Consider the following 27,214-nt stretch of genomic DNA (forward strand, 5'->3'; position numbering starts at 1 on the left):
TGCTGGTTAAGTATCGCAGTGTTTTTTTTTGTTTTTTTTTAAATTGTTAATGCGGTACTTGTTTTGGCGAATGTACAACCATTTCTTTGCATTGCATATCAAAGCTAAAAATATTTTCGATGGTGAGTGAAAAGATTGGAATATCTTGATGTAGAAGCCGGGCCAATCTCTGATTCATTTTGTCAGAATTGATGCCTGGCGGAAGACATTGTCTCGTGTTTTATGAGGCCGTCCTCGCCGTTGTGCTTTATACTTTCAGAATTGTTCTTATATAAATTCTGGCGTCCAAGCTAATGAAAGTGGCCGAAATTCATCTGCAACATATATCTGAAGCGCGGATGGCAGTTTTTTTATTTTTTATGGAAGCTGTTTTTATTACGTTTTGGACATTTGCCATAGCTGCGTCTTTGTCAGAAGAGTTATAGTCCAGTTACGCGTCCTTGTTCAGAAGAGCAGAATTTTATGTACTTTTAATGCCAAACGAATGAAAATAAAGTGAGCTCTATACTCTCTTGATGTACGGTGTTGTTTGTGATGCAAGTCTAATTTAATCAACATTGGCAGTAACTTATATTGAAAGCTGACATGGATCAGCTGGTCTTTAAACCAATTAGAAAAGCGACTTCCTCTGGATCATGTACAGGGTCGTCTGAGCGTGAGCTTGTTGCTGGTACAAGAAGCTGCTTTGTGAGGTAGCAAAGCTGCATCTTCATTGTTGTTTTCATTCATACCCAAAAAGGTACGCTTGAGTGATTGCAGAAGTTAATCCCACAGAATGCAGCCAATTCGTTGATGATACTCTGAGAGTTTGCCCTCTGCACTTGAACACACTCCTGTTCCTGGAGGCTATTTGGCCTCAGACTGGGTTTTGGGTTTTGAATTAATTACCATATGGAAATGGTAATGATGTTAGTTCATGTTTTAATCATACTTTATTGTCATTGAAATCATTGAACTGTTTGACAAGTAACTGTTGTATTGTTATGGTTTAGTTTCTCCAGCTGTCCATTTTCTGATCCGCCTTATCCTCGCGAGGGTCGCGGGGCGTGCTGGAGCCTATCCCAACTGTCTTCGGGCAGTACACCCTGAAGTGGTTGCAATCGCAAGGCACACCTACACAAACGGCCATCAGCGCTCACAATCGGACCTAAGGACAATTTTGAGTGTTCCATTAACCTACCCTGCATGATTTTGGAATGTGGGATTAAACCGGAGTACCCGAAGAAAACCCACATAGGCACGGGGAGAACATGCAAACTCCACGCAGGAAGGCCGGAGCCCGGAATCGAACACACAACCTCTTCTGCACTGTGAGTCGGACGTGCAAACTAGTGCCGCCTGGTTGAATTTAAAACAAACACTCACATCCAAACTCACTTTTTATCAACGCTGCCTTTTGCGATGCACCTCATTTTAAATTCCATGATATTGCTCACCATTTTTATCCCGCTGTGACATTTGACTGATACCCTTGTAAAATAACATTCACCGCCAAAGGAAATGCCAAAACAAGTTTTGTTCAGGTTTTGTATTGTTACTCTATTTTTTGCCTTTGGTGTTTTGGATTGAACACAAGTGTTTCGCCCTTTTGTAGTTTGAGCGTCGATTACAAGTTGCAAGCAGTTGCAAGTCGGTTTCTTTCACAAATAAAATCCGTCCGTGCAGAGAAACATTGGAAACACGATGAAAACAGACGGACATAAGAAACAGGAAGTTGATTGAATGAATCACTCCGCTCTATTTGTAATCTCGAAGGGATGAGCGTCATTTCTCACCCAAGCCACGCCCCGATTGATTTGGTCATATTCCGACTGGCCTACCGTCATGGAGCTTGTTAGAAGGGCCATGAGGTATTCCACAGCCACGTCCTCATGAATCCATCTGCCCGCCAAGGTTATGTTCTTACATTATTTAACAATAATGGGAACTGACCTTCTTTCAAGGCGGGGATTGATGAGTCTCTCCCAGAAGGGTCAATAAGGGTTAAATGAAGAGTTGCCTCTCTTTGAGAATATATCCTAGTTCACTAATTGCACTGGCGCTTCCCTCTGTTCGACACACAGGCGTCGTATTCAACCTTCACCGCGGCACAGATTGCGGCCATTCTGACATACGCTCGCTGGCGCGAGCTTTGTAATGTTAATGAAAAGAGTCCTTGAGGTATCTCTTTTCTTCCTTTGAAGATTTCTCTTGGCGTTTTCACCTCTAATCAGAAAGCTGTTTCGAAATAATGTTGACACTGACAGATTGACATGTGGTACTGCGTTAGGAAGAATGCTTTGCGGTTGTGATATTCTGGAGAGCGCACAGCAAGAGAGGGGCGAAGCCGGCGGAGGGGGGGGGGGCGCCGATTGGAGATAGAGGCGCTGGGGAGATTTGAAATGGGCCGCTTCTATTTTAGATGACAACTTACAGTGACAGGCACGGCGCCCGTGCTTTTGCGATGGAGTCACCGTTTTCCGCCAAGCCGGTCCATTTTTCACCGCGACGAATTGCCCTCGACAGCCCAACGGCCGGGCCAACATTTCATGAAATGTAAAAGGTCTGGCGCAAATGAGGTCTGACCTTATCAATAGCCTGAGCCCATCCATCTAAAAGCAGACCCCCTGTCGCCTGGTGAAACACGGCGGGCGGCTCACCTCCTTGGTCTCTCCGGCCCCCCCCTGCCGCTCCTTTTCCACCTCCTCATCGTCCAGCTATTCGCCGCCGTTCACTTTTCTTCCCGGATCTTTCAGACAGCGAATTGAGCCGCACCTGATTCTATCCATCCATCACCGACGATATATCAGACGCCACTTGATTTTGACCGTTATCTGTTGTGATAGATTGATGTGCGTGCCGCCACTGGGATTTGGCAGCTTTTCAATGATATTGATTGCTTCAAGGGATGTGGGTGAGGGTGCGGGGGGGCACTCCATTATTATCTTCTTCCAGACCTTGTCCCAGTCGTCCCTACTTTGCCAACACTGGAAAAATTCATACTTTTACCAGCGTTTCCGTCTCATTTCTTTTTAAAGATCGCATGCATCCAAATGCTATTGATCGAGCATCACTTCACATGAAGGTGGCTCGATTTTTTTTCCTTTTATCCCTCATCATCGCTCTTTTTTTTTTCTTTTAACCCCTTTCATTTCATTTTGTGACTCTTTGCTTTCACCATCACCATTCATTCAACAATTCCCCCCTCCCTGCGGTCATATCCTGTGGGATCCAGTTTAAAAGCACATTCATCATACACGGATCACAATGTGGCGGCGCTTATATACTCCGCGCATCCATGTGACATCACAGTCCTGAATGTGCTGTTGCATGTAACGATGTGCGCCGCATTCCCAGTGAATTACGCGTGATTGTCAGAGGACCGAGAACAATGGTATCTGGACTTCTTCCTGATGAGGAAGGCAAAGAATAGACTGCTGCAACATATCGAGCTAAATACAGTGCACGCTAATGAACCCCGGCTTCTCTTTTAAGAATCGCGGTTCAAAGTCGCGATTCTTAAAAGAGAAGTCGCATTCAACTGATTACACGGTTTCACACTCTGCTCATCTGTATAAAACGTTTTTTTTTTTTTTCATCCTTCTTACCCACTTCCTTAATTGGAGCCTTTCGCTTGGCTATATTTGTATTTGTCACGGTTAATTGAGGAAATCTCTCCAGAAGTGGGTTTTAAAGTGTGAGGCGCACGTTCTCTTGTGGTTGCTAGATGATTTCAGGAGAGGTGACCAATATAAAGAAAAGGCGAAATGGATTTTTATTGATTTTTGTGTGTGTCGTTGCGGTTTTAAGTTAGTCAATTAACCCTTTTGGGTATAGCGGTTACTACAATGGACAGCTGATCATGTTATCAGGTTACAGGGTGCATGAAAGGGTGAAACTATTGCCTACATATCTCCAAATAACCATTGACACTCACATTCAGGAGCTGGGATTCTGCTTTTTTTTGGGGGGGGGGGGTTGTTTAAGTCTAATTTTAAATCAACAACATCATTCAAGTGTGAATAAGAAACTTCATATTTGTCAGAATAATTGTACAATAAAAAATAGGAGAGCAAAAAACCAAAACAGAACAACACGATAGCTGTAGCACACCATTCACCAGTGTGTATCGGGGGATTCCAAGTCTATTTATTTTACTTTCTGCATTGTCCATTTCATCAGTTGACATCTGTCAAAGTACAACCGTGTGACCAAGCGAGTGAATTTCCGAGGAGCTTTCAGAGTTTTCCGCCGCTCCGCGCATGTGCGGGGGTCGCAGCTATCGTTGTTGGTATGTGCAGCATAACCGAGGGGAGCCTCTGGCCGCGGCTTCAGATGTTCCCCAGACGAATGACGACCAGCTCTCGCAGTCAGATCTGCTCCAACTAGCGGAGACACTTCGGACAAGTTAAACAGTGATAAATCTGCATGTCAGTATGATTTAAACCGCGGTCGCCGCTTTGTGTCGACGTGTCATATCGCCCCCCTCCCCGCCCACCCTCAGGGCTTGCCATCCGGCGTGTGGCTTTTTAAGGAGCGAGGGATGATGAAAGAGTGAGAGGCAACGGTGACAGGCTTAACTCGTAGAGGAAATAGAACAAGGTTTTGATTAATTGCGGCGGCGGTGATTGGGAAGGCAGACGCTGCGGGCGAACGTGTTCTGCCGTGGATGTGTGCGGAGGCCTTTGACAAGCTTGAATTTGTTTTTCGTCTGATCACGTTTGTATTAAGAGGTGTAAAAACTACAGAGACTGAAACCTGATCTAATTTTTGCAAATAGGATTCATTTGGTTCATTCGATTCCACCTTTACACGAATGGATCATGTGACGTACAGCCCCAATCAAAGCTCTCCACAGCATGTCCAGGAAGTGCAAAAGTCGTTCTTTTCCTTTCACAATTCAAACACTCGATGCCGGCGGAGTTGTTGTTGCTCCTGGGGCCACAAATGTTGCCGCAAAAAGCAATCCCAGTTGAGAAAAATACGACTCAATACGAGTCGCACGAAGGAACGATATGCAGTGGACATTCGACATCTGTGGCTTTGAGGCATGACATTGCAAAATCGGGTTGCCGAATGACTCGAGCTTTACTTGACGAGGTAAAACCAAAACCAGTCGCCCGAGCGGCCGTGACAATCTGTCTATTTTAGCGCGTACGTTTGGCAGTGCGGCAAAACATCGAAATAATCCGCCTCCGATTCCACTCGCATTCGCCTGCCGGTTAATGTGAACCATTACATGCAGGCTAATTGGCCATTAGGTTCTATCGAGCCGGAGTCCATCCAACGTTGCTGACTGGTCTGAAGCGCATTGCATGAGGCCTTTCTTTCTTCAGAATAGTTCATTGGTTGGTGGGAGTTTGGTGTTTCACATAATGAGCATGCAGTTGGTCATTAAAGGGGACACCTGAATTATTATTATTATTTTAATATTTGACAATACATTTGAAGCTTTTTTAGGGGTCGGGGCGGGGGGGGGGGGGTCAAATCCTTTGCTGACCCGATGATTTTTTGTGGACTTTCCAGTGAATGAAAAGAAGGTTGGCACTGATATGCGCCAATTTCCCCCAAAATAAAAAAGGATGAAGACCGAAAGAAATAATTGACAACAACTTAGAGCCGCATTCACTTATCTGACTCGGAGCGGATGCCAGCCCTGCCTCATGAAGTCAAGTCAGACATGGAAGGAAAATCGGAACCAGCTGGTAATTGGCAAGGCGGATCAAACCAGCGTTGTTGTCGGGGCGGTGGGGGGGGGGGGGGGGGGGGGTTCGCTTAGTTGAATACTGTTTTTGTATGTCTGTTTCAAATTTGCTGCAGCGATTCATTTGCAATGTGTTTTATGTTACATCGGTGAAATATATTTTTACTGTTAAAAATTCCAAACTATAACCGTACTTTGAACTACATGTTTGGTGGTGTAATTACGCAGTGAAAGTACAAATGGCAGTTCTTGTTCCTGGGTTCGTAAATTAGAAGCAATTGCTCACGTCAATGTCATCAAGAGTTTTAAGTCAAGTGCAATTTTATTCGACAGTACGACCTAACGATTATCTCTACAAACGATTAGTCTGTTGACTATTTCGTCGATCAGTTGATGAAATGGAAAATTAATTAAGCAGGCATGTTTTCATTTCCGTCCCTTCATTCAAAAACAGAACAAGTCGACAGTGACACAGATAAATCGACAAAGATCAATTCTGATTCATATACTGCTTTGGTCCGTCACTTGTCGGAAAATAGGCGTAAACGACGTTGATCATAGTTTTCCAAAGTAAATGTTTTCATGGATGACAACGGTGAGAAGTTGAGAAAAAGTCCACTTGGAGTTGTGTCATGTCGTTATGTCATCTAGTGAACGCTCCACGGCGAGGAAAACGTCCGCAAAGTGGTCCATAAATGCAAAATGAAGCCGGCTGACATGACGACTGTGCACCCGTGGGCCGCATTTGTACGTTGGCTTCGTGTCAGCTCCTGTTTGTTCGCTTGTTGTTTCATTAAAATGTCACGAGCACTCGGAGGTTTGCGCTGATGATTTGGGCTTCTCTTTTTTCCCCCCTCGGTCTCATTTATTTATTTATTTTTTAATAATATCAAATTTTTCTAGAAATGTTGTGTCCCTCTTTGCAGTGCAACGTTTCTGACAAGCCACAGTCGTGCTTGATAAGCGCCGACCATTGATGTCGGCCAACATTTCGATCACCTGTGAGGCGTGGTGAGATGTTAAGTTTAAAAGTCTTATGATGTCATCAATTTGAGAATGACTCTTGGGTAATTAAATTGGTTGGTCGGAAGTAACTGTTGTATCGTAAAACTTATCGTCTTGCTCGTGTTTCATCCACTTCAGTTTTTGAATCTTACTGCCGAACACCCTCTAGGCCAATAAATGTGTTTTTCTTGTTTGACTGAAAAATGCTGAATTGCCTGACAGTGATTTTGCGTTTAGTGCCAATGGTAAAAATGTTCTCCAAATATAGCCAACTGCTTATGGTGATGGGTCACTGCTCTACTTGGTCCCAAAGTGTCATGTAAGGGCAAAAAAGGGGAAATGAATTCCTGGATTTGCACCTTTATCTGGACTGGCACTCCAATGTATCTTTTGGCCAATATGTCAGAAAATGGTTATGTTGTTGTTTCCCGCCCCCCCCCCCCCCCCAATCTTGCAAAGTTGCACGACACACTACATACATGTTTGTTATAATATTGTTTTGATATTGCTGAGAGCGAGATGCTATTATGTGGGTGTCTACACTTTGTTCACATACTTTTTTTTTTCTTCAATGTTTCCAACGTGTATGGCACTTTGCTCCATTCCTGCCAAGCATGCAGTATTTGAGCTGTAGACACAAGTGCTTTCTTCATCATTTATAGGGTACGTACACGTGCCCTCTGTCCTGTTCCATATAAAGTGAAGGCGCTCAATCAGTACCTTGCACACACTAACAGTCTGAACCCTCTTGACACCCAACCCCCGAGACCCCCTCATATATTCCACACGGAGTGCCGACAACTGTGCGAGGCTTTGTTTACAGCTAAAATGAGATTTGGTGTAGAAATGATTTGTTTGCGCTTATGTGGATTTTGATGGCTTGTCTTTTCATGACGGTAAAAATGGGGGTAGAACAACAGCCGTACTTTGATTACAGCACGATTCGAAGAGAAAAAGCACACGTGCTTTACACGATGGGTTTTACTGTCGGGGCCCACTCGTAAGTATCTGTGAAATATCATTTCACCTGGCTTCTAAGCCTTTTCTTCATTTTTTTGTAATAAGGTGATCTTAGTGCGAAGAAACACCTGCTGGAGCGTATCCCAGCTGTCTTCGGCAGTAGGCGGGGACACCTGTACAACCATTTGAGCTCACACTCACTCCTAGGGACAATTTTGAGTGTTCCATTAATCTGCAATGCATGTTTTTGGAATGTGAGAGGAAATCCGAGTACCCGGAGAAAACCCACGCGGGCACGGGGAGAACATGCACACACATGGGAAGGCTGGAGTCGCTCTGTGAGGCCGATGCGCTAACCAGTAGTCGACCACCGGGACGCCCTATCAAGAACATGATAGTAAAAAAGTATATATATATATATATATATAACATATATTTATAGTTTTTATTTTTATTTTTTTCCGCCCACCATGTGTTTGTGTGTATGTTTGTATCCTAGTAGCTGCCCACTGCTGGCAAGCAGGTAGAACAACAATGAGCTGCGGGGGCCGCCGTGGCTTGAGCTCTTTGTGTTCACAGCCTTGAAGCAGATGGAGTCGGTGTGAGACGTGAGCCACTTAAACGGAAACGCTGACCCGACCCGCGAACATGAATGATGGTTTCCCACCCCGACTATAAATCCTTCTCGTTTACTCCAGAGGTCCAAATGAAACCTGAATCTTCTCGAGTCTCACCCACGTCTGCCCCTGCGCTTGTCGTTTCTGCTGAAATAAGACCAATAATGTTGGGGGAAAACATTTCGGAACAGAATATTTATTGCCGTCAACGATGTATATATGTACGTACCCCCTTGTTTTCTTTCTCTTTTGCAGCCTCAGTCCCAATTATAAAACATTTTATACAAGCGTGCACCTCTTATTACCGTCATATTTAATGATGAAGAATGATGAAAACAAAATAATGCAACATTGGGCATTTTCAAGTTCACAAATCCAAGTTGGCAACCCCTGCATTAAATTATTGTATTTAATGATATTTTTTTCCATGTTTGCAGTCAGGGCCATTTGTAATAAACAATTACAGCAGGCCTTCATATTTAAATCCACTCTGGCAAAGGTCAGTAAATTGCTGCACTGCAAGGATACTGCACTGACTGTGTTCCTAAAACAATAACAACAATTACAGAGATTCCCTAAATCAGGTCACGGTTTCGTTAATCTGTCTTTCTTGCAAAATCTGCCCTCCAATGTTGAATTTGCCAATGTGGGAAATGGGCCAGGTAAAATTGGGGGGTAAAAGAAGCACCGGGCACTAGAGGGCACTCTCTACCCCTCCCTCTGCTTAAAATAAATGCACTGTGTTCCACACATGCCCCCCAACCCCCCACCCCCTTAGAACACACATGCACCTTTCTAGGAACATGCTGAACATGGAAATAAAAGTCAGAAAAGTACCAGAGAGTCCAGGGGACAATCAATTTGAATTATATTAATCAGTGCAAGCACTCAGGACCTCTCTTCCTGTATTCAATTACAACACTCAAATCTCCTCTTCTCCCTCTCGCTTTGTCCATCTCTACATTTCCTGCCATCACTGCCGTCTCTATTAATATTACCCGCATTGTTTTTTGCCGAGTGCCGGCGGAGATAAGAGATTTTAACCTAATGAAAAGTGTGCCGCGTTGGGATTGAAAAGCTCCTAAAAAAAATATATATAAAAAATCAGGGCTAAATGTCCCTCTCACCCTTCCATTTGGTGCCTTTCGCTCTTCATCTGCTGCTTGCGCTCTGCCACCCCGATCCTTTGGTACATTTAGCCCGCTGTCCCCTTCAGCCCCGCCCTCCTATGCTAAATGGGCTGCATTACTGTAATGAGCTGGCAATTTATGGACCGGTGCAAGATTGTCCGTCCAATGTTTGGTCTACCCTTCGTTCCCTGTGGGAACACGTGCATAGCCACTCGATTAGAACTCTATATGGACAGCTTGTGTACAGCGGCATTAGGACGCGCAACAGCTGTCGCTCTTCTGTCAGCGCGAAGGCCGGATCGATGCGTCCATGTTCCACGCATCCCACAAGGAAAATAAGTCAGAAGCGCAAATACAGACGGCTCTGAATTGGCACACCTGAATAACTACTTTAGACAAAATAAAACGGGCTAAACTCGATAATAATCAACACGGAGAGCACTCCAGAGTTCAAATCTCCTTTGAAACCTCTTGGAAAATAATGAAGATAACACATTGTAAGTTGATAAAAGATCATACGGGTCCAGAATGGATTTTTGTATTCAAGGGAACAGAATATAATATGCTCTGACATACAAACCCAATTCCAATGAAGTTGAGGCATTGTGTGAAACGCAACTGAAAACAGAATACAACAATTTGCACATCATGTTCCACCTACATTTGAATGAATACACCACAGAGAGTTTAAACCTTCAATATTTTGTCTTTGTCGCATATTCAATTAAATATACCGTATTTTCCGGATTATAAATCGCTCCGGAGTATAGGTCGCACCAGCCATAAAATGCATAATAAAGAAGGGAAAAAACATACATCAGTCGCACTGGAGTATAAGTCAAATTTTGGGGGGAAATGTATTTGAAAAACTCGAACACCAAGAACAGACACGTCATCTTTAAAGGCAATTTAAAATTAAAATAAAATGGAGAACAAAAGGCTGAATAAGTGTACGACATGCTAATGTTACATAAACAACGGAGAACGTGTCTAGTATGTTCATGTAGCATATTAAGAATTATCCAGATAACATGCTAACACGTTCACCAAACCATCAGTATCACTCCTAATCACTAAATCCAATGAAATCTTTATCCTCTGTGTCAGTTTCAAACAACTCTGCCAACTCTTCTACCTCGCTTACGTCAGACGACTTATCAATACGGGCCTAGAGCGCCCTCCTGTGGTTTAATGTGAAAATAACATGGGAAAAGATATAATCATGTATTAATAATTTCACACATAAGTCACACCCACGGCCAAACTATTTAAAAACAAAACTGATTTATAATCCGGAAAATACGGTAGGTAGGTTGAAAGTGATTTGCAAGTCATTGGATTCTGTTTTTTGTTTTTTTTTAAACACATCGTCCCAACTTCATTGGAATTGAGTTCATAGGAGCTAAAACAAATTCAAAACCGATGAGCTTCTGAAAATGAAATCGGAATGCGTTTGCCATATTGGAATCCAAATAATATGGCAAATAAATACAAAATATGTCGTCTAGTTGAGATCTGGATTGCATTTCAATCTGACGTTAAAGGTCCGAGTCCACATAAAAGGGATGAGATTTGATGGAAATCGAAAACTCTGAGCATGTTAAATCATATCGTCCACTTTAAATAGAAATGAATACCATCGAAATCAACACAAATTAATGACGAATATTAGCCTGCACATCAGTCAGCCTACTGTGTTATACAATGGAAATCATTCCTCCAAGGAAGCCGAAAGGAAAATAAGCACATGCTCACATTTGTTACAAATGAAGGCTGTTAACTCAGAGGAGGGGGGGGGGGGGGGGGGGGGGGAAGGAAAAAAAGCTGCTTCTTTATGCCAGCAGGATTTAGCGGTTCCCATAAATGTTTGTTTCCTTGGTTGCCTGGCGCAGAAATGATTGTCACTGTGTGGCGTGTTTTCTCTTGTGTGGTGGCCAACTAAATAAGTGTCACGGTGCAGTGAATGTCTGAGCAGAAAGGGGGGTGGCGGGGGGGGGGGTGTTTAGATCTTCGGGCAAGCAGGTCACCCCCTCCAGAATGTGCGCACTTTGTCATCAGAGGAAATATAATCAATAATTAATAACGTCAGCGAGGTCAGTTCAAAGCCTGTTTGTGCCTGCCGCGTGAGCGGCAGATTAAAGTGGATGTAAAAGGTCGACATTGGATGTCTCATAAATAAATGGCAAGTATACACCCAGCCATGCGCATATGGATGTTAAACACCACGGCCACAAGGGGCCGACATCCGCGGTAAAGAGGTCAAAGTTCACCTGTGCGTTCGTGAGAGGGGATGACGGTGACACTGAACCCTTGAAACATCCCCGGGAGAGATTAAGGAGCAGGAAATGCCACAGAGGATGGAAGAGAGAGAAGGCCGATGCTAATGATGACTTCGGTTTGAACATCTTTCCTGCACTTTCGGGGACTAATCGCTCTCTTTGTCAGAACTCTCTTGGCTGAGAAGGGAAGGCTTTGTCTCGTTTCCCGTTGCTGAATCTCAAGACTTAATGAGTTTGGAAACAAGTGAAGTCGAGTCAATTGCTTGGTCCGCGTTTTACTCGTTGCATTTTTCAGAAGGTCTTGAAAGTCTGAGGGGCAATTTCATTGGGACTTGAAATGCGAGTTCAGTGCGTTTCTTGGCCATGCTCGCAACTCAAAACACTCGTATGTCAAATCAACTTTCCCTATTGAAATAAATACATCGTAAATTTTTGCTGAACCTTGACTTGCATTTTCCTTGCGTCTGAAGAAGAATTTCAAAACTGACTCTGTACGATGTGGCAAAAGGAGTCCTTTCATCACACCAAAGATAAGACGTATGTTCTGTATTGTATCCTTACGTTTTTTTGCCCCACTGTCTGTTTGATTAGCCGTTGCTCGAAGGGTTCAAACACCCATGACTCCAGTGCTATTTGTGCGGTCTGTTTTGTTTTTTGGTGGTATTGTTTGTTAGCATTAAGCTGAACAGACTGTGGTAAGGCAAATCTATAAGGTTGTTTTAAATTCACAATGAGTAATTCTTTGTTTGATGTTTAGTTTGACAGTCAGCTTCAAATGAGACTGGTAATTAATTACCAGCTTGTAGTCTCTATTTTTAAAGATTTTTTTTTCACTGTCTGACAAACTGATGCTGGTTTTGAAGTGAGTTGATTTCATATTTTATATCTCCTCAAAAAACAATATTTATGATCCTAAAATTTGGTCCATCGTTGAAATGCGTTGAAGATGTTTGAGGCAGCTGAGGTGAGATCATTAGTAGGCGCCACCCTTTTAGACGCAATCCTGAACTGGTCTACTTCAACCTTTGGGAAATCATTTCCGCTGGTCAGAACAAGAACTGTATTGATGTCTTGGCCAACGCGCTTGACGTCATAGCTGTCAATTTATTTTGTATTTGTATTCCTTCTTTTTGTTGACTTGAAGGAAACTTTCCACTCCTGCAAAGTTTTTCCCGATTACTTTTATCGCATTCTGAAGTGATGAAATAATTTTCGGACCCCTTCGCTCTTGCTGAGCAGATGTTTGAAATGATAGTCTCTGAATAGAGTGTTTGTTGGAACACAACAATCTGACTTTCATAGTTGCTTGTTTGTTTTTTTTGTTCACAAATGGACCTTGTGTGCAGTCAACTTCTCAGCTTGTGACTTTCTTGATGTGAGCTTGGCTAACTTCATTAAAAGGAGAGGAAACGTTTTTTTTTTTTTAGGTGACACTTCCTGAATATGAAGCAGAACTAAAACAAGATTTTAAGGTGTCATTTTGCATTTAGGCGATCTTATCAGTTCCATGGAAGTGAAGTTGTCGGGTAAGAAACGAGTTGTTCCGCGTGTACGTGTGACCGAAATGAGCATCTAGAAACGGACTGATGTTTGCACTATGGTCAGGTATGGCCGATGTTTGTTATTTGACAAAACACTCTTTACTAATTTTGTTTTCTCTCATTCCCCTTTAAAAAGAAAAACCCTCCTGTTTTATTCTGCCGCTTTATTCTCATCTTATCGTGGTGATTTTTCAACAGGTTTTGTGTGTCGTTGGAGCATGCAGTCACGTTAATCGAAATCCATTTGCGCTGAGAAAATGACTGACGAAGAGCCCATGCTGACATATTTCTGACAGCATATGAAAAAGCATATTTCAAGAGAAACCTGCCGCTTCAGCCTTTGCGGGACTGACTCTCGGCTGCAGCACAACGGCGGCCAATTGTTTGTCTGCTGTTCACCGCACAGGTTGCACATTAATGGGAGGAAAAGGGGCATGACATGTTTTGGGCGGGTCTGTCTGCCCGAAACGCTCCACTAACCTAATAGTTGTGCAACTTATAGCAATTTGGTCATTTGGTTTAGGGCAAATTCGGGGCTTAAGTGGGACCCCCCCCCCCCCACCCCCCCGAACATCCTCGAGCACTGAAAACAACTTTATGCCCCCTCTGACTCTCTCACGCCTTTACACAAACACTCACAGACACATTTTGTTATCGTCATGATTTAAAAGTTTGGTCTGGGGAAGCCTTGTTAATGATTCTGGCTGGTTTCAAATGAATTCTTTAAAGGCTCCAGATAAGGTGGCAACAAGTTTTCCGCAAGGGGCAGCTGTGTTGCCGTCACAGTTTTCGCAAGCCGCGATGACGCGGAAAAACCCGAGTTACCATAGCCCCGGTGTAATAATCTTAATTATTAAAAACAGTCCACGCTCGAGAATGTAGCCATGTTCTGTCTAAGCAGCGTGTAAAATGGCATCAGTTTTTCCCGTGGAACTAAATAAGCAGAAGAGAGGGGCCCGTTTCTCGGCTCTGGATCCAATAGCAGCGTGTAATTACCCTTAAGACCTACTCCCTTTGCGAAAGGATTAGCCATAATCCAGCAGCAAAAGCATAACTACTGCTAGCATAATTCCAGTTTAGACTCTCATACAAGTCATGTATAGACAGCGTAATGCTCGCTGGCTTTCTGTCTCTCGTCTCGCCGATGCGTCCTCTGTTTGCGTCAGAGAGTCTTCCTTTCATACACGACTCCGATGAAGAGATATGAAGAAGTAGAAAAGGTGGGGATGATTAATATCTTCAAACGGATGGCGCAGTTGGAGCAGAGGGGGGCTGTCCGTTTGAAATAACGCTTCGTATTGCCAGTACTCTTGTCAAGAATTGTCCAACAATTATTTGATGTCACAACAAATCTATTCCTTTTAAAAGAGATATGATCCAAGATAAGAGGTTCGGGGTTTTTTTCTCCGTATGGGTGAAATCATGAAATAGTTACATTTATCCAATTTTTTCCATTTGAATATTGAAGAAGTTGAATGCATTGTTTCATTGTTTTACATTGAAACATCTGAATATAACATTGGATGAAAAAGACAATTGTCGATTTTGAAGGCAAAGTAACTCCACTGGTCCATTAATTTTTTTCTTCTTTGGGCGGCCCAGTGGTCGAGTGGTTAGCGCGTCTTCCTCACAGTGCAGATGTACCGGGTTCAATTCCAGCTCCGGCCTTCCTGTGTGGAGTATGCATGTTGTCCCGTTCCGTGCCTGCGTGGGTTTTCTCCGGGTACTCCGGTTTCCTTCTACATTTCAAAAACATGCATGACAGGCTGATTGAACACTCTAAATTGTCCCTAGGTGTGAGTGCGAGCGTGGGTGGTTGTTTGTTTCTGTGTGCCCTGCGACTAGCTGGCCACCGGTTCAGGGTGTACCCCGACTACTGCCAGAAGACAGCTGGGATAGGCAAGCCCTGCGACCCTTGCGAGGATAAAGCAGATTAGAAAATGGATGGATGGATGAATGGATTTATCTTCTTTTCAGACATGTTCACAGAGGGGTGTACTCACTTTTGTTGCCTGCAGGTTAGATATTGCTGTTCAAGTTGTATGTACCGTAATTTACAGTGTAGCAAAGTGCCCTTTTGTTCCAGGTTTTTCCCTTCGAAAAGATGTACCGTATTTTCACGACCATTCGGCGCACCGTATGGTTGGGCGCAGTCTCATTAATGGGTGCTATTTCTGTATTTTACACATAGACAAAACGCACTGTATTATTGGGCGCAATTTTAAAGTGGTAAAACATACGCCAGCTTAAACATACGGCATTCATGCGCGCACGCTAAAAACACGTTAGCTTGAAGCATACGGTAGCATGCCAAGACATACAGATACAAGCTAAAAACACATTTTTAAAAAGGCAACGGAAGCAAAACTGAGTTCCGTTGTATTTTATTTAGCCATCGTACAATGTACTCACGTTTTTCGATCAATCATCACCCAGAAATCCATCAAAGTCCTCATCCTCTGTATCAGAATTGAACAATTGTGCAAGTACCGGTAATCCATCAAAAACGCCGTGTTCCCTCTCGTTGTCAGTCACTCTCATTGCCATGTGGCTCCACAGAAATGATGCCGGCTTTGCCAAAAACTCGAACAACAGTGCAAGCAGACACGTTCGTCCAAGCAGCCACAATCCATTCGCAAATTGTGGCGTAACTCGCCCGGCGCTGCCTCTCACTCTTTGTAAAGTTGTGTTTGCCATCGATCATTCATTGTTCCCATGCCGTTCGCAACTTTACTTTGAACGCCCGGTAGATGCCGATGTCCAGCGGTTGGAGTTCTTTAGTCAAGCCTCCTGGAATAACGGCAAGCTCAGAGTTCATTTGCTTGACTTGGTTTTTCACCGCTGCCGTGAGATGGGCACGCATGCCAAAAGCATAACCGATGGCTTGAAGTTTGAACTGAGCTTCGTAGGCGTGTCTCTTTGTAGAATATATTTTCTGGGGTTCTTAGAAACCAAAACCGAAGTTGTTTTGCAACAATGCACATAGCCACACTCTATACAGGTGTTGGTACCTGCTTGTAGCGTCCACTTACACGCCCACCCTTCACTCATTGGCGGACTTCTTCCCCGCATGCCTGTCACTCACGTCTGCCTTCTCTCTCTCTCTCCATATATGTATATATACACGCCCACCCTTCACTGATTGGCCGACTTCTTTGCCGCATGCCTGTCCACAGTCACTTCCGCCTTTTCTCTATATAAACAGGGTGTCGGCTGTCAGTCAGGTTTTGGAACTCAGCGCATACACAAGACGCTCTGCATCATAAGGCGTCCTGTCCATTTTGGAGAAAATTTAAGACTTTTAATGGCGCCTTATAGTCGTGAAAATACGGTAATAAAATATTTACAAAAATGTCTGGTGTGAGATAATCCCTCGTGGCCGTCTCCACAGTATGTGGCAGATGTTTAAGGAAGAAGTCTGGAAAAAAAAAGTAACAAATGAACTTCGATTTAAATTTCAAAGGAAAAAGTCATCTTTCTTGACGATGTTTAAAAGGTTTGTCAGTAATCACTTGGGCAGCTGTTCCGCGCCGTCGTCTTCCACCTTTTTCTCACTGAACGTTCTTCCTGTTAGGATTCTTCAAATTGAGTGTGCTCACCCGTCCTGAAGTCTCATTAAGTGCTCTTAACGCAACACACGTCGGGCGCTTTCATTCTGCGGGCGCTCGGGATGTTCAGCCCATTTGAGCCTTGATGAATAAAGTCGAGTGTTAAGTGTCCCATTGTCGCACCGAGTCGCTGATGAGTGCTGAAAGGAACCTTGTTGTAGGTCACCTCGGCGACAGCGCCATCTCTTCCTATCGGGCCTTCACTCGGTCTATCTGTCCTTGCCCATCACTCTTCCTCTATCTGGGCCGCCCGCTGCCACTCACTCGCCAACCTCCACAATCTGCTTTCCCGGTTTCCACTCAGCGTCTCTTTCTAGAAGGTTATCACACATCAGCTACTAAGAGTCTCACTGTGTTGTGTGTGTGTGTGTGTGTGTGTGTGTGTTATAGTCAGATGCCAGGCCACCATACGCATTGCGGTTACTTTTTCATTGTTCTTTTTCAATCTATCTGCTCCTCTTTTCACCTCATCATTTCCATTGGAACTGCGAATTGCTGTAGCCAGTTCAAAAGTTGAGACCCAGATCCAGAGATCTAAGTAGAACGGTGTGTTCACATCTGTGATGGACTGACAACCACTTCAGGGTGCACACCGTCTCTCATTCAAACGTGTTTTCTTGTTGTTTTCCAAATAAAGACTGACTGCGCATCCCGGCTCGGCGAAAATCTGGATCTCGTCTAAACATTTGCGCAATGTTTGTTTTAAGTGCTTTATTCTTTATAACATTAGCGCCGCTCCTTTTGCGTGACGCCCGCTTAGCTTTGAAGTGGAGCCTTGTGTGTCATTCCATCAGTCATTGCAACCATGAGACCCGCAACTCTTGGCCCAGTCAAGCACCCATCACAAGAGTGACAAGTGACATCCACATGATACTTGTTGAGTTAACCTTTCACAGGGTTTACGGCTTCGGGACGATAAATGAACATGGGCGTAAACTCTGCCGTGACCAATATTCGCCAGTGCTGACAAGCAGTTCAACAAGCATGACATCGACACCGTAGCGGTTGTTAAGACTGGAGTCCTTCGCATTCTCTTGTAAAATAAACACTAGAACTTGGAATTGATGTTACTATTTCCTGTGATTCCTCCAATAGTCGTCAGTGGAGTCACTGAAGACTGATGGAGACGGTCAGAGAAATGGCAAAACCCTTGGCTGACTAGATGAAACTCATTAGTTGTGCGGCTCCCTGGAACGTAAACGTGGGCACAGAACTTTGTGAAATGATCATTGTGTTAGGTGACCGGGAAACGCATCCTGCGGGACGCCACACAATCTGAAAGACTGGGCTTCAGATCTGCTGTTTTGATTTGCCACAGAGGTCAAATGAATTTAGCCGATCATTCTTTAACCCTTTCAGGGACAGCGGTTACCACAGTGGACAGCTTATCATGTTATCAGGTTACAGGGTGCATGAAAGGTTTTAGTGCAGTGGTGTCAAACTCGTTTTTGGGGCGGGCCACATTTTAGTTACCGTTTCACTAGGAGGGCCGTTATGATTGAAACCATGTAAAGAAGTCAAGAATAACTGTCGATTCGACTATTGGTTATGTTCCTATCATGAGGGGTTCGGGAACAAGAAAATGTTGAGAAGCTATCTCTTATTTATTACAAATGAGAATTTAAAATTTTGGAAGACATTTTAGAAAGGATCATGGACGTTGACATGTTTGAGCTGCTTTCGCGGGCCGCATAAAATGATGTGGTGGGCCAGATCTGGGCCCCGGGCCTTCATTTGGACACCATGGTTTAATATCTTTGTGTGAACAATCATGTCCACAAATGGAGAGTCTCTTGAAGGGCTGGCTTCTTTTTTTGATGCAATCCATTGCTTTTATTTTTTCAAGCGAACGTCGTGAGTCTGTGCTCGACAAGTTTCGCGTTCAAGAATCCCGTCAAACCCTTAAATCGAAAGAGAAAAGGACAGCCCCGAAAGAACGCGCTCAAGTTTGACATTTGAGGTCCGTCATATAATGTCCAGTGTTAATCCAAAAATCCTTTGGATTCTTTTCCCCCTCAATATTCAAAGGTCAGTTTAAAAGACGACATTACCCGTCTCGAAATTGATGTGACGCTTTTGTTTTTCGTTGAGCATTTGCCGCGACTGCGCAAAGAATCGCGTGCGAATGTATGCGCCTTCGTCGTTGGGGGTTTTGGCCGTCTGGTGACAACCCTGAGTATCCCTGAACACACCACCGAGAAGCAAACGAAATGTCTTGCACATTCGAACTGACAGTTGCGCTCTCTGGGATGCATCAACCGTAATGAGACCCTGTTTTCCTGTTGCACCATTACCCCGCAACCCCCCCCCCTCACACACACGCACACACCCTTTTTTTTTTTTTTAAATCCTCCCCACACAAGCACATTGTCCATCACGTAAATCTTGGCGCTGTAACATCATGTCTTTAGTCAACACTCTGTCTTAATCAGCGGCTAAAATATGGGGTATAAAGTTACGGCCAACAGGCACCGGGATGGCTTTGACGCAGTTGAGATAGCTGTAATGGCACACCATCATTTAGGACAATGTAATAAGTGAATATCTCATAAGCCTGTAAAAAGATGCTTAACCTCTGGAGCTCTGAGGTCGGGCTCTCAGATAGGAGAGTAAACTGATTACAAGAAGGTTCCCTTCTCACATTGCGGTCATCTCCGTATTGACCAGCGCCTGACCCCCCCCCCCCCCCCCCCCACGCTGTTGCGAGAGCAGTTTGCGTCCTCGGGAACCCCGCCTATGTTTGGATAATTCCGGCGTTTATGGCGCTTGAATAACCGGTCGGAGAAAAAAAACGAATAGCTTGGGAGTGTCCGGCTTTTGAGATAACGGGGGGGGGGGGGGGTTAATGGAACGGCAAAAGATTTAAGGCTTGGCTCTGTCGTTCACCCTTTGGGTCTGGACAGCTCAAGAGTTGTGTTAAAATTCGAACAAGCAGACTTTGGAACGTAAAACTTGCGGCTGTTTTCTCTGACGTGGTTGGATGGTGTGTTTTTCTCGAGCTGATCCTGCAGATAAAATTTGAAAAGGTGATTGTGGAAATATTGCGTCAGTCATCAGCGTTAGGCGAAAAGAAACATCAGTGCCGAGCGTTTAGAGTTGCTTTTTCAAGTTTCCAGTTGCTTCAATCCATAGAAACTCAAACTTCTGAACATCGTTTGTCACCTCCATTCAGGGTAAATAGCAGCCGTTTTTTTTTCCATTCAGAAAAGCTTTCAATTATGTTGTTTGCTCTTCTTTAAAGAACACACTGGCTTATTTTGATAAAAGCACCACTCGGCAAATAGTTTAGTAAATCCTTTCAGATTTTTTTTTTCTCCAAGTTTGTAGTTGTCGTTTTGCTTTCATCACACGATGCTGACGCTCCTCCGTACTTTGGTCGCATTTCCTCAAACTTTCATTTTCAAAGATTAGCATTTTGTGTCTCCAAAATATTCTTCTCCTGTCAAACAATTGACCAAAACAGTTCTTCAAACACCATTTTCTCTCTTTTGAGTTAAAAAATAAAATAAATGTTTCAGTAATTCAGTAAGTGAAAGCTTTGGTTTGACACCGTATAAAGACAATGAGTGGCCCATCATTTGCATCGCTCTGTTGACCGATTAGCCTTTTTGGTGATTGACTGACACAAAGACATGCTGTGTCAAATCCCGAGAGAGTCCCAGACAAACAAAGCATTTTGCTAGAAACGGAAGACAATCTGAACTGTGCGTTCGTCTGTATGAATGAGATCCAAGATTTAAGGTCAATCTGTATTTCTTCTCTTTTTTTTCTCTCCCCCCCCCCCCCCCCCCTCCCTCCACACACACACTTGAAACACCACCAGTCACCACACACACAGCACTCTCAAAACCATTTTCAGACTGGGCCGCCAAGTGTGTCCTCATTACCGTCACTGAGTGTGTAGTCACCACTCAGTCACAGCTCTGGCTGCCAAAATGTGATTTTCCTTCTCTTTTCTCCTCCAATTCTTCCACCCCCCCCCCCCCCCCCCCTCCCACCACCACCCCCACCTACGTGAGCTCTTCTTGCATATCGCTTCATCTTTTTTTGTCGACAGAAAATCATTACCAGTCAGCAAAGACAATTTCCTGATCCCACGGTCACTTAGACTCTGCCAATCACAAGTTTTTCGGGAGGAAAAAAAAGCTAACAATTTTATTTATGTCGTTTTTTGTTTTTTTTCCCAGTCCATGTCAATGAAACAGAGAAACCGAGATAGGATTAAAGGATGTTAGATGTCTCAACTCAACTGTATTTAGAGAGCACTTTGAGAATCAGATTTGGATTCATCGTTCATCTCAACTCGCGAGCTAACAGTCCGACATTTTCCTTATGCATATGCCTTCATATGGGACTTTGGTCTGTCTCGATCTTAATTGCCACTTTTGAACGGATTGGAAAGAAAAATGCAGTGAAGTCTCCATCCATCGACTGCACTCCACTTTCACCACCCAGGTGAACAAAAGTGATTTTGCTCGAGCAAAAACCTTTTTTTCAGAGAAAAAAAAGGCTTTCTCCCTTGCAAAAAGGAGCCAACGATTTCCATTTACCCCCCGAGGGAGTGGTTGCAGTTTACAGTCCATCGATGGAGGGTGATGGCGGGAGCAGGGAGGAGACGAGCGCATTCAGGAATATTAAGCTCGAATAGCCACCAGTGTAATCGCCCACGACGCTTGCTTTGTTCTGACCGATTATCTGACTCCTTTCAGTTTGCGTCAGCCCCCAGAAAATGATCTTGAGCTTCATTTGCGTCCTCATAGGGCCGCGTGCTCTCTCCTCTTCTTTTTGGTCTGGATACGGTAAATTCAGTGGGAAGAAACGGAGTCGCTGCAAAAGAGGAACTAAAGTGGAGCCACAAATCTGATCCACTATCCTTTGAGAGATTTCAAAACCATTTGCCTCAAAAGAAATAATGCAAGTGAATCTGTTTGAGTGCGAGACATAAGCAAAGAAGTTATTGAGTATGATGCTGGGTTTACACTGAAAGATTGTCACGGTCTCAGACAAGAAACTGAAAGTCAGAAGGATGTTTTCGAGTTTCACTGGAGTCACCGCGCACTCCCGTCATCTCAGTCGTTTTCATATCCAAGTCTGAGATTAGGCTGCGACTAAAAATGATAATTTCTCTCTTAATATGAGCAAGAGTTACTGTAGATTTTCTTTCTCCAAGTGTCTCTACCAAATCTTACCAAACTATTCTGATATACATGCAGCTTTCGTGTGGCATGTACTTCCATCCATCGATTTAATGAACCACTTTATCCTCAAAAGGATCGCAGGGCATGCTTGGAGCCTATCCCAGCTGTCTTTGGGCAGTAGGCGGGTTAAACCCTGAACTGGTTGCCAGCCAATCACAGGGCACACATCGACCAACAACCATCCGCGCTCACACTCACCCCTAGGGACAATTTAGAATGTTCCATTAGCCTGCCACGCATGTTTTTGGATTGATGGGAGAAACTGGAATACCCGAAGAAAACCCACGCAGGCACGGGGAGAGCATGAAAATTCCACACAGGAAGTCCGGAGCCGGAATCGAACCCTGCACTTCTGCACTGTGAGGTCGACACGCTAACCAGTCGACCACCAGGCCGACCCGCCCGTACTTCCCTTTTGGGGGGGACATAATGAATTTATGTAACGTTGGTTATTCTCGCATGTAGCCAGCTAGCATTGTAATATAGAAAAATGTGATGCGACCAGGAAATCTTCCAAAGGCGTCCCAATTTATAAGGTCCAATGCACTCTCTCATGGGAACCAATGCTGAATTGGGACATGAATTTGTTGCTCTCATATCTTGTCCTGTTTTTCCTCAGATTCTAGATTGTTGTCACTTTTACACCTTCAGTTTGTTGCTATTTTAGGTCTGACCTCCCCAAAAGGTTTTTGACGGTCCACTGTCGAGTAAATTCAGTTTTCATCTCACGTGCTCGTCTTTTTTTCCATTGAAATTCTAATTGAAGCTCTGTGGGAATGCAATTAACAAGAGTTGGGAGCACCGGTAATTACATTTGGGATAAATGTGGTTGGACATGACAAGAAGGGTCGAACACACCCAAACACACATTCATGTCCCGTGTGTGCACGGCTCGACACTGCGCACGCTCTCGTCCCCGCAGTAACGCTTTACACAAAACATACTGCAACTTCAAAGGCTTTTTTGTTACTGCCTGTTGAGCTATAATTGCTTTTACTCTTGGCGATCTGAAGCACGCTGAAGCACAAACGGAACCACATGTGAAATGCTTGCCCCGAGCGATACGATACATATGTTGCATACTGTACACATGATCAATGAATCTGAGGAAAGATTGATAATTGCATGCAGAAAATGATCAATATTGCCCTTTCTTTAACGTCACGTTCTAACTCTGAGCTTCTTTCGGTTGGACCCTAACACACTTCATTAGATGACCTTTTCTGTCAGTGACCTAACGTGTTGGAATTAAATATTGCGGTGAATGTTTCCCAAACTTTTGGAAGTGCAGATCCCGAATCTTTCACTTTGCCCCGCCGGTCAATTGATTTTGTGGTGCAAATGAGAAAACGACATCATGAGGCTAAGTGACTATTTAGCGGTTCTGTCAAAGGCCGGCTCTGTCTTTAACTTTCCTCTTTCATCTCTCTCTCTCTCTCATCCTTGCTCCACCTACCTTTCCGCTCTAATTAGCCGGTGTTGTGAGAAAGTGGGAGAACAAAGATCAGGCCCAGCTAATCAATCGACTGTCGAAGCGCACATCTCCTTCCGCTGGCCCAATCATCAGAAGACGTTTGTTTATCTCGGCATATTGGAACATGGGAGTAGTTACCCTTTCACATTCTCCATCGCTTCGGTATTGTGGACCAACGCTAACACTGTAATACATTTCATCTTGCAGCAGCCCAAACAAGCGCGCGTGTGTGAGAGATTTGTGTCTGCGCGATGGGGTGTGTGCGTGCATGATCGCGGGGTGTTGCGTCAACGCTAAAAGAATGTGTCACATCTGTGGCCACACAAACTTGCCCTGGTTTCATCTCGAATCTCAGTCGGCCCCTGCGGGAGCGTGATGCTGTTACATTTGCATGAGAAAGGTTGTCAGACTAACGCTTTTTCTCATTTCTGTGCCCCCCCCCCCCCTTGCCTCCTTCCCCCAAATTCTCACCCTGTGTTTACAGCTCTGATAGCCATAGGCCAGTATAGCAGCACCATCGAGACCGTGGATGCCGGCTGGTGTAAGGACATCACAGACCAGGGTGCCATGCAAATCGCAGAGACCAGCAAATCCCTGCGCTACCTGGGCCTCATGAGATGTGACAAGGTAACCATGTTTGCCGCAAAATGTCTGACGCCGTCTCCTCAGCATGGCGATCCACACAGCAATATTCCGCCGTACAGTGAAGCCCCATTTATTGTGGGGGATGTATGAGAAAAAGAAAAAAAACCACGACATGTGACCTTCTAGTTGTACCGCGTCCTCACACGTGATTATGTTTAAACTGATTAAAACACAGATAAACTTGTTCAAGGGAACCTGGATCAATATGACAAATGCGTCTTGCCGGAGGCCGTCGTAAAACAAAATAAGAGTCGCTCATGCAGTTGTCCAAACAAGAGGCAAAGTCTTCCTGCTTGAAGCTGTTTATCGCTCTGTGTTGAAGTTTACTGTCAAAACGACGCATAAAACAAAAGAGAATGAAACATCTTTCATTTTAAATGCTAAATTGTTGAACCAAACCTGATCCGGAAAGTTCCACTTTCTCATTCGAATACGAAACACTGTCGAGTCAATCCAGTGTGGAATCTTGCCCAGCTCACTCTAATGAGGACAAACATTTTAGAAAGATGATCAGTAAAATTCATCTTTTACAAGATAGGACAAACAAATATCAAATGATGAGTTTGGGGTAATTTGACCACGTGTCAAATATTCCATTTTACGAACAACAACTTTCAATCTTATTTTTTCTTCTCTTCTTGGTCTCATTTGGCAGTCCGTACTGTACAAAAGTCTACCACTTGCTTTGTTGTTTTAATACGTTGTCCACACCATTCAGTACCATCTAGTGAATTTATACAGTTAGGAGGATTATGCAAAAAAAAAGAAAAAGCTAAACGGTTCCCAAAAATTGGAGCCAAAGATAAACCAATTAAATTATGGCAAGATTCTGGTTAAAGGTGTGGACACAGGAATTCATTTTTACAGTTTGAGTCACTCTGGCATCAATGCAACTCTTCACCCTTTTGGAATCATAAAGACCAAAATGCACAGAATTATGTTGCAAATATTTTATTCATAGCTTGGCCTTACCACCACAATATTAACATTGCTGCCCTTGACAGCTTGTGAAAAATGCTCATGTTGTGGCCGTTTGGTGTGTCTGGTCATCATTGAATAGGTAGAGCAACGCACACACACAGTTGCTTTCCAATAAAAATCAAAAACATATTTTGCCGTTTGCTTTTTGAACATTAAAAAAAAAAAAAATCACAAAGAGTGGCCTTATGCAGAAACCGCAGCATTTTTGCACCACTCTCGTGGTAAGCGCATGACGACCGTAGCGTAATGGCACACATGATTTGCTTTCGCGGGCCACATAAAATGACCTGACGGGCCTTGAGTTTGACTCCTGTGCTCTAAATTGTCCCTCGGTGTGAGTGTGACCGCGGATGGTTGTTCGTTTCTGTGTGCCCTGCGATTGGCAGGCAGCCGGTTCAGGGTGTCCCCCGCCAACTGCCCAAGGACGGCTGGGATCGGCTCCAGCACCCCCGCGACCCATGCGAGGATAAAGCGGATCGGAAAATGGATGGATGGATGGATGGATGGCCGATATTTTAACGTGACTTTTGTTTTCTCAGTGCAGCGTCGCCATTTCTTTTTCGAGCCACCCTTTATAAGCCGTTGCGCGTCGTGTTCGCGGAAGAATGCGGCAGGGCGGGGAATCCACTTCCAAACGGGGTCCTTTTCCATCAGGTTGGCAACTCATCATTTCTATTCCTTCGTTATAATATCTGTGCTCTCTGTGGCAAAGGTTTGAGCTTGACCCTTTGGATTTCGTTGATAAGCATGCCCACCCCGCGATCGTGAAGCGAGACCAGAGCATCGCTCGCACTGTATTTATCTCTTTATTTCATCATAAAATGAAACATATGAAGGTCTGACAGCGACCCCCGGCGTGTAAGGTCTCAGTGGTTGAAGCGGCGCGCTCAGTTCACATGATTGCATACGGGAATGTGTATCTATCATATTTATCTCAGGGTAATAAAGACTAACTGCATTACATAGCAGGTGATTACTTAGATTCCATTTTCATTTACTTCCCGCCTGCTTGGCCAACTGCGTGACCCGACGATCGATATCTGCAGCCATGCTCATTAAAAAAAAAAAAAAAAAGTGTTCTGGAATGACCGACATCTTCGGCGGAATAACAATGTCTCCTTGTTTCTTTCCGAGCTCAGCGTACGCGTGCGCGTGTCCCTCAACGCTTATTTACCTGCGCGTTTGCCTTCCCATGGTACTCGTAGTGTCGCCCGGAGGATGGAAAGATAAACGATTTGCGCTCCCTATGCTCAGAGGGGGGAATTTGGGGATGACACGGCTAAGCAAGGCGGTAATTGCTGCTATTAGAGTAGTAATGGAGTGTGAATGGAGCAACGAGAAGAGTTTGACAGTTTCCAAGGTCAAGTCCAAGACCGTCTTCGAATTACCAAATGAATTAAGTGCGCAATTGCCCCTCTCAGCCGGTTTAGTTTTTCACATCCTAAAATACAGTTTAGCATCAGAACTACGCCTCTTAACACTGATGAGGGCTGACCCGAGTGGGAAAAGATCAGGCCGCTTGCGTTGCGCGTATGCGGTATGTCGAAGGGGGGCTTTAGTGGGAAGTTTGAGGAGAGAGAAGGTCAAACTGCTGTTCGCTCCGGTTGGCAAACAAATAAACAGAAATGGCTTGTTGTTAGAGCGAGGTCACCCAGACCGTTAAGAGTTAGAGAGCGAATAAAAGAGGTAAATAGGTGAGAGCCAAAGTCCGAGCGAGGAGGGAGCCTGAGGTTTTCTCAGCGAGCAGGCTTTGCCGTTGCCTTCAACTCCTACTCTCATCCCTCCATCTCCCGCTATCCTCATTTGGCTCTCCCGGGGTCCCTTCAATCGCCCTTTCAACTTCTCGTATTCAGTGCAAATTATTTATTATTGCATTGCGCATGTTGCCATTAGCTTTAGCGTTGAACAAAAAGTTGAAGACCTTTTTCGCGAATGACAGCATTTGTCTGATTTAATATTCCTTTCCGAGGCAATAATTTTTTCGGATCACGGTTACAAGAATTACACTTAGTGAGCGCTGAGCCCTGACAGGACTCAACTGTGAAGAAAAGTGGAAAAGTATTTAATTGTGGTATTTTAGGGTTGTTGTTTTT

General features: G+C 44.2%; 1 protein-coding gene across 1 annotated transcript in view; it reads left to right on the forward strand.

Moving 5' to 3' along the window:
- fbxl17 (F-box and leucine-rich repeat protein 17) overlaps positions 1-27,214 on the forward strand; it is a 198,499-nt gene that overhangs the window by 156,032 nt on the left and 15,253 nt on the right. The window contains exon 10 of the mRNA XM_086112264.1: positions 23,980-24,122. Within this exon, the coding sequence (XP_085968390.1) occupies positions 23,980-24,122 (143 nt within the window). The remainder of the gene's footprint in view (positions 1-23,979; positions 24,123-27,214) is intronic.

This window comes from Hippocampus guttulatus, chromosome 5 (assembly GCF_054856545.1).
Source record: "Hippocampus guttulatus isolate MCC_2025c chromosome 5, RoL_Hgut_1.0, whole genome shotgun sequence".
NCBI classification, from domain to species: Eukaryota; Metazoa; Chordata; class Actinopteri; order Syngnathiformes; family Syngnathidae; genus Hippocampus; species Hippocampus guttulatus.